Source organism: Acomys russatus, chromosome 11 (assembly GCF_903995435.1).
Source record: "Acomys russatus chromosome 11, mAcoRus1.1, whole genome shotgun sequence".
In the NCBI taxonomy this organism is placed as follows: domain Eukaryota; kingdom Metazoa; phylum Chordata; class Mammalia; order Rodentia; family Muridae; genus Acomys; species Acomys russatus.
The window spans coordinates 28,719,840-28,728,584 of NC_067147.1; the positions used below are offsets into that span (position 1 = coordinate 28,719,840).

Here is an 8,745-nt window from a genome sequence, read left to right on the forward strand (position 1 = left end):
TTCTTGGCTACTTGCTGTCCTTCCTCTGAGTGCCACCAGGTCTCCCCCTCCAGGGGACATGGTCAAATGTGAGGCACCAGAGTACGTGAGAAAGTCGTATCACACTCTCCACTCAACTGTGGAGAATATTCTGACCATTGGCTAGATCTGAGAAGGGGTTTAAAGTTTACCTCCTGTATTGTCCTTGGCTGGTGCCTTAGTTTGAGCGGGACCCCTGGGCCCAAATCTGCCTTGGAATATACCCAGAAGATGCTCCAGCACACAACAAGAAAATTCGCTCAACCATGTTCATAGCAGCCTTATTCATAATAGCCAGAACATGGAAACAGCCTAAGTGTCCCTCAGTAGAAGAGTGGATAAAGAAACTGTGGTACATATACACTATGGAATACTACTCAGCTATTAAAAACAAGGAATTCCTGAAATTTGTGGATAAATGGATTGAGCTAGAAATGATTATAATGAGTGAGTTAACCCAGAAGCAGAAAGAATCAAATGGTATATACTCACTTATATCTGCATACTAGCCCAAGGGGCATGTCCCACAAAAGCCTTCACTTACCAGGAAACTGCGACAGAGGGGAAGGCATCCTATTGGGACTCTAAATGAGAGACGCATGGGAGAACAGCAAAATAAAAGGATCCAGAGGGTCCTAGAAATCTACAAGTAGAAATTTTCTTCTATGATTTTATTGAGAATAGTTTCTGGGCCTTGGAGACTGATATCTTCTCTTTCTTCAATGCCTATTATCCTCAGATTTCTTCTTTTCATGGTGTCCTTCATTTCTTGGATGTTTTGTGTCAGAAGTTTTCCAGATTTGGCATTTTCTTTAATGGTTGCTTCAAGATCTGTGATTGTATCTTCTAGACCTGAGATTCGTTCTTCGATCTCTTGGATTCTGTTAGAAAAACTCACCTCTGTGGTGCTCACCTTCTTCTCTGAGGTCTCACGTTCTCGTTTTTCTTCTGTCTGTGTGTTTATCATTGAATCCATTTTCATCTTCAGATCTTGAACTGATTTTTTGATTTCTTTCTTCTGGTTGTTTTTATTTTCCTGAAATTTTTCCAGTTCCACTCTATGTGCTTCTTTTATGTCTCTCACCTGTTTGGCTGTGTCCTCCTGCATTTGATTACGAATTTTATTTGTTTCCTCCATTAATATCCTCACTACTAAGGATTTGAGGTCATTTTCTTGTATTTCCGTTGTATTTGAGTTCTCTGGGTTGTTTTCTTTGGGATAGCTGGAAACTGGAGACGCCATGTTGTTTTGGAGGTTTTTGCGTATGCCTTTACGCTGTCCTTTAGACATCGTGGTGTCTTTGTTTTTGTTGGGTAGCTTCCAGAGTTGGATGGAGGGAGTCTGATGATAGATTCACTTGTTTTCTCACGATTTCCTTAGGCTGGAAGCTCTGATACTTCACTGGTGTGGATGGCAGGAGGTTAGCCCTGTCGTTTTAGTCCCTCACAGCCAGTGATCCTCAGCTCCCCTGTGCTGTGGGTCCTGCAATCCTTCTGGGTCTCTGAATGAGCGTTGGGTCAGGCCAAGTTATCCACAGCCTTCTGGGTTCCCTGCCAAGTCCAGCCAGGGACCCTGGGCCCGAACCACGCGGCGAGCTCAGCTAGATTCTCAGGGCCTGAACTGTCTGCTGAGCTCAGCTAGGGATTCTGGGCACAAAATGCACACAGGGTCCAGCCAGAATTTGGGGGGGCTGGGACTGCGCCCCAAGCTCAGCTAGGGGCTTTTGGCCCAAAGTGTGTGCTGTGGTCAGTTATTGACTCGGGGCCTGAACTGTTCGCCAAGCTCAGCCAGGAATTCTGGATTCAAACTGCACACTGTGTCCAACCAGAGTCTTAGAGCCGGGACTGTGCCAAAAACTCCGCTAGAATCTCTGGGCCCAATCCGTCTGCCAAGCACAGTTAGGGTCTCAGGCCCCAAACTGCACGCCGAGCTCCACCCGAGTCACTGGGGTGGAATTGTACACCGGGCTCAGCCAGGGACTCTGGACTCACACTGCACGCTGAATTCAGCCCGGGAGTCCGGGCCTATACTGCGTGGATTGTCCAGCCAGAGTTTTGGAGCCGCCAAGCCTGTGCACACAGCTCAACTAGAGTCTCTGGGCCCAATCTGCCCGGCAAGTCCAGCTAGGGCCTCTGGGCTGAATCTGCGTGCTGACCTCAGCCTGTGTTAGCTCCCCAGAACTGCCCACTGAGCTGTGCTAGTGTCTTGGGCAGAACTGCTCGTTTACGTGAGCTAGTGCCTCTGGTGGAGCTGAGTGCTCCGCCCAGCCTGCATCCCAGCAGGAGAACTGAGGCTGTGCTGAGCTGGTGCCTAGGGTGGAATTGAGTGCTCCACCCAGCCTGCGTCATGGCAGGGGAGCTGTGGCTGAGTTGTGCTAGTGCCTAGGGCAGAATTGCTTGCTGCGCTGAGACAGCGTCTCCACGGCACTACGCACTGACCTGAACCCGGGACTCTGGGGCTGAACTGTCCCCTGAGTCCAGTTTGGGTCACAAGGCACCACGCAACCCAAATCCCATCCAGAGTCCTCTCTCCCACAGCAACTCCCACCGGCCACCACACTAATCACCTCCACCAGAAGGCTCAGAGCTGCAAACCTCAGCCACTGCCACTGCTGATGCTGGTGCCGCTGGTGCCGCCGCTGTTGCTGCTGCCTCTGCTGCTGCTCCTCCGATCAAAAAAAATCTGCACTCCTCCTGTGTGCAGGGGCATGCAGGTCCTCTGCACCCTGGTCCCTCTGAACGGTGGAGCACTCCCGCTGCCGTGGTGTGGGAACCTTGGTGTTCCTGGCTCAGAAATCTGTGCAATTCCCTTAATTGTTCACTGGAGCCTCCAAACATGGTCCACACTGCTCGCCGCCATCTTGGATCCGCCATGTTTCCTTTTCTTTACATACTTGCCAGCATGTTTTGTCACGAGTTTTTGACCTTAGCCATTCTGATAAGTGTAAGATGAAATCTCAAAGTCAATTTTATTTAGATTTTCCTAATGGCTAAGGACAATGAGCATTTCTTTAAGTGCTTCTCAGCCGTTAGGGCCAGTGGAGGGAGACTGATGCACCAAACAAGGACCATTCATGGAAGGACCTTAGCCCCCTACTCAGATGTAGCCAGTAGACAACTCAGTCTCCATAAGGGTCCCCTAGAAAGTATAGCAGGGGCTTTCCCTGCCATTGTCTCTGTTGCCTGCTCTTTGATCACTTTCTTCTGGCAGGGTGGCTTACCAGGGCATAGAGGAAGAGGATGCAGGAAGTCCTGATGGGACTTTGTAGGCTAGGGTCAGTTGACAGTGGAGAAGGGCTCTCCTTCTCTGAAGACCATGGGAGGGGCATAGGGTGGAAGAAAGAAGGAGAGTGGGGCTGAGAGGAGATGAGGGAGGGGGCTACGATTGGGATGTAAAATGAATAAATTTTGAAAAGTAAATTTAAACTTAAAAAGCAAAAAATAAAAAAATAAAAAGAATTATGAAAGGTGAAAAAAAAGAAAGTCTGAAGCTTGCATTTGTGAGTTGGAATATACTTTTGCTGCTTGCTTAATTGTATTAATTGTATTATTTCACACACACAGAATACAAATTAACACATTTTTTTTTTTTGTGAAATGCAATGCAATACTTAAAGCCACCTCCAGTGACATGTGTCCTCCAATGCAGCCACATCCCCCAAGCCTTCTCAAACAGCGTCACCACTTGTTGACCAAGGATTCAAATGTCTGGGACTGTGGGGGACATCTCGTCCAAACCACCACAGTCTTCAATTGTGAGCACAGACTACTTCAGTCATGAGTTATCATTTGTCATATTGATATCCTGACAGTCATCACTGAAACACTTATCTACTTAAGTGCAGTCTTTTTCCAGTATTGATACATGTTTGATTGTTTTTATAAGTTGAAGCTTATGTATCGTATATTGAAAATTGAAATTTTCTTATCCCTTTTCAGAAACTTTCAAAAACTAATTGCACCACAGGGCAGAGGGCCTATATCAGGTGCCCTCAGTGGGGATTCTCCACCTGATACTTTCATTGAGTCCACTTTTCTATCCTTTTATTAGTGTATTTTTCTTTCTGGCAGCAGTCTTCTTCATGTCTGCTGTCTGCCTATGAAGTAGATTCTAAGTAAAGGACCTAAATAAACTAGTTTCTGCAATCACATAGTTGTCCCATAAATCCACTTATAAGATATTGGGAGGAGGTATCAGTTCCTTTTCTGGTAAAACAGGCGTTACAATTTCTACTTCCCATAGCTCTCAAATAGGTGGCCGGCTTAAAAAAAAATAACTTATTCAGATTATATCCCAGTTGTTATCTTATCACTTGTATCTTCCTGATTCGCCCTCCCTCCCTCTTTCACCCTATTCCCTTCCCCTATGTCTGTCTCAGAAGGGCACCTCCTCTCTCACCATATGAACACAACCTATCAGATCTCATCTGGATAGTCTGTTTCCCCTTCCGCTGAGTTCCACCAGGCCTCTGCACCAAGGGAAAGTGGTCAAATAGGAGGCACCAGAGTTCATGTCAGAGGCAGCCCTCACTCTCCACACAACCATGGAGAATGCACTAGATCCACTGGCTAGATCTGAATTGGGGCTCTAGGTTTACTGCGTGCATTGTGCTTGGTTGGTACAGCAGTTTGTGCAGGCCCTCCTGGGTCCAGATCTGCCAGCCTTGATGGTCTCCTTGTGAGGTTTCTGGACCTTCTGGGTCCTTCTGTCTCCCCATTCTTCTACACCACTCTCATCTGGAGTTCCAAAATGAGTCCCAGCATCTGTCCTGATCCCCCACTGAGTGAAGTCTCTCAGAGGACATTTTATTTTGGGGTTTTGCTTTGAAGGGGTAGGCTAAGTTCTGTGACACTGAGAAGCCTCCCTAGACTTTTAAGAGACATTTTATTTTGTGAGTGGCATATGAGAGGGAATATGAGAAATCTTTCTGCACCCACTTACTGCTAAAATTTCCTCTGCTCTTTGCCCTGTTCATCCCCCACAATGCCTTATGAAGTTTATCATAGATTTCAACTCTGGACCAAATGAGCAGTACTGAAAAGATACAATGCATAGATCCTGCATCTCACAGTATTTCATTTAATTAGTTTGTGGGACAGAGAATAGGGAATTTTTTTTTGTTTGTTTTGCTTTGAGTCCCATTTGATTCTAAAGATATCCAAGAGCTGAGAGTCACTGGTTTACTATATGCACTTTGTTTTGGAAGTTTGTATTGTAATTTTAAATAACCAGATTATGTCCATCCCCTTCTTGCAATGTTGTAGCATTGAAATCCAGTGCATGACAAATGTGCGTTTATCTTAGTAGTTTAACTTTCTCTTCTTTGGCAAATACCAGAAAAGTTAAATTCAAATGTCAATACACATGTATATGTACCTGGCATAGTCTCACTTTCTGAAACAGTCCTGGGCTGTAGCTTTCATTGTTGAGATCATTTTATTACCCTTTTGTTAACCATTGGTCCTTGAATGACTTTATTTACCTGTAATTGTGAAGTCATGTGTATGTTACTATCTTTCTCTTACTCATAGCACCAGAAGAATGGGCCACAGCTCGCTCCAGCCTGAAGGCACCGCCACCAAGGTCAGCCAGAGGGGGACACAGGGAACACCCCTATGGTAGATATTGAAGGTCCTCTTCACCTGTGACCTCCTCAAAGACAATTCATAGCCTGTGGTCTCCACAGAAACAGCAACAAGACAAGTAATAGTCCTTTTTTGTTTGTTTGTTTTTCTATTCTAGGGATAACTGCTCATAATTACTTCCACCTATTTCTTGTATTCCCTCTTATACTGTTGATGTGACATTGACACTAGCATTATTTTATAAAACAGACTGACAAATAAAAGACCATTGGCAAGCATAGTTTATAAACCACTCATTAGATTGATATTCTCTTGGTTTTTTTTTTTTTTTTTTTTTTTTTTTTTTTTTTTTTACTTGTTGTATGTAAACTCCTCTTTCTCTTTTCTTTTTAGTTTAATTTTCCTTTTTGTTTTGTAAGAACAAGCATGAATCTGTTAGCAGATTTTGACTCTCAACCAACTAGCAGAACCTTTGTTTAGGGATGTTAAAAGACTGTAATATGATTTTGAACTAGTTGATAATAAAGTTGTAGATAAGATGTTTTAACCTGTCTTTTAATATCTGTTAGTTAGAAGAAGATGTTCAATATTAAGTTGTAAATTTAATTTTTAAATGCTGTTTAAATGGGGTTGAAAATGTAGCTAACTGAATTTGTTCAGTGTTTTAACCTGTATTTGTTTAAAAAAAGAAAGAAAGAAAAAACACACATAAAGTTCCATGTGTAAGCTTCTCTAAATAGGAACCACAATTTGTCAAATATGTTTGCCATAATTTGTCAATAAAGCTGAAAGCTTTTGTAAAAACTAAATTTGGAATTACTTGTTTTCTAACTTTAAATGCCTGCTTTATTTCTTCTTCAAGAGATGCCTAAAATGTTTTCTATTTAAAAAATTACAAAAATGAACCCAAGCCTGTTTTTAAGATATCTGTGTAATACTTTAAAATGTATTAATAACTTATGGTTGTTAAATAATTTAAATTAACAAACTAAACTGTTACATGAATCATGGTTAGAAAACACTAATGTATAACATGTTAATGGAAGAAATGGATTTAGAATAATAAATGGATTTTAAACTATCCTCTAAGCTTTATCTTGCTAAACACAAATTCTGATTGACTTGTTTGCACTAGCATGTCTCTCGTGAGAAAGAGTAATGGAGTATAAAGAGGTAAGATTACCACTTACCACCGTCTAAATGCCTAGTTCTTCAACCTTTGAGTTTCCCCGCACATTAAATATTCCCATCCAACATGTAAGCATTGCGTAGATTCACTTTATTGTTTTCACTCAAAGGAGTGCGTGGACTTCATTCGCGTAGTTGATAACTGTTTGACCAACAAATCATCAGTGTCAATGGCTAGTTGTTGCTATTCAACCTCAAAAAACTTTATTTGTAATTTTCAGTGCTAAATATCACCGCCCTTGAAGGCAGTTTAGAGGGCTGATATTTCTTTTGAGACTATCAGACTTGATGGCTGATGATTATTAAGGAAATATGTCGCAGGACTCACAGGATGACTAAACGTTAAACAGGTAACACTAATAGTAACTCTTTAAGTTTGCCTATGCAGCATTAGTAATGTTAAATCTTCTCAGTTATTAAGTTCCTGATAGTTAAAAAAGTAAACCTACAAAAATATAACAAATAGGTCTATAGGCTACTAAAACAACTAATTAACATTAACTAGAGGCACCAAAATTATTTTACACTATATAACCCTCAAGGTAATAAACAGAACTAAAATTAGCAATAACAGTAATGCAACTCTTGCTAACATCCAAAGTAAGCTAAATTTCGATGGAGAAAAAGAAAACAAAAGACTTGATAGTAGGGATGGATGCCAAAACTGTTACTCTTCTAAACATAGTTTTTTTTGTTTATGGTGGCTTTTTGTCAATGTGATTGGTTTACTTTTTTGCTGCTTATCAGCTGAGGCATTTTGCTGTTTAGTTTCTGCAGCTGGAGTTGCATGCTAATAGTTTTATGACGTGTGTGTTTGTCATCAAGTAAAGTTGTAAGCATTTGCCTCTGAAGGATGCTGATCAGTTATGTCTTTGTCTTCTATTCTTTCTTGCTATTTCAGGTCCCCACAAAGAAAACATAAATGGTAGCAGATGTAACAGTCTAAGAGGGATCAAGGTAAGCAGGGTTTGTCATCTTTTATATAATTGTTACTACCATGGGAAGCTGGAACAGTAAAATTCTATATTCCACTTTCTGGTATGTTTTTTAAAAGTTAGATTTTTCTTAAAGAAATGAGTAAGTTTTATCTTTGCATTAAAGATATGATTTGGAAGTCATCTGGCAAGGATTTCTGCAGTTATTTAAGGATTTGTCAGATGAGATGAGGTAGTAAGTAATATTTAACCCTTTCCTGTGAAATGAATTCTTTTTCTACAAACTGTTCTTCCAATTGCACAATTACAGTATTAAAACGTTTATCAGTCTGAGGATACAAAAGTAGAAAAATATAAACTTTAAGAAATGTTAAGGGGAGAGAAAGGATGTCCAAATGATTAAGCCAATGCTTGCATCCCTTTGACAGTCAAATAAACACAACCACAGCTTTCCAAGTCGGATCTCCTTGACTAAAAAATTCTTGTTTCTAGCTGCTGTTGTATTTGATTTAGCAAATAGTTATTGAATAACAAGCACTAGAGGAAATAGAGACTTAACTTCTATATACAAAAAGCAGAAACTATTAGCCAATGAACTCCAGAGTAAAAACAGAGCAGGAACAGTTATGAAACCTGTAGGCTGACCTGAAGCAAAGAAAACTGAAATGGCTGTGTGCAGTGTTGAGACGAGGTTAAACGCCCCATGCTTTCTCTCCAGTCATTTTTCATGTTCTTTTGACGACATACATATTCACTATTTGGGCTAAGTTTAAGGGGTGCTGGATGAGACAGGAGAGAAAGCCGAGGCATCACTAGCATATTGGGCAGGATACTGAACTTGAGACTCACAGAAGGGTAGAGTAGTGTTTATCCTATGGGCTGGGAAGATTCTCTTGGGGAAAGGAGGGCACTGTTGGAAGGGCCTTTTCAACTGTGAGCCTGGAGACTTTCATGTCACCAGAACCTCTGCTTAAGTGCAGCAAAAGCAGAGGGCCATTAAATAAAACAAACAACAACA

At 41.6% G+C, this 8,745-nt stretch overlaps 1 protein-coding gene across 1 annotated transcript in view; it reads left to right on the forward strand.

Moving 5' to 3' along the window:
- Positions 1-5,919, forward strand: part of Khdrbs2 (KH RNA binding domain containing, signal transduction associated 2) — a 461,510-nt gene extending 455,591 nt beyond the window's left edge. The window contains exon 9 of the mRNA XM_051153015.1: positions 5,551-5,919. Within this exon, the coding sequence (XP_051008972.1) occupies positions 5,551-5,648 (98 nt within the window). The 3' untranslated portion in view covers positions 5,649-5,919. The remainder of the gene's footprint in view (positions 1-5,550) is intronic.
- Positions 5,920-8,745: the final 2,826 nt, after the last annotated feature.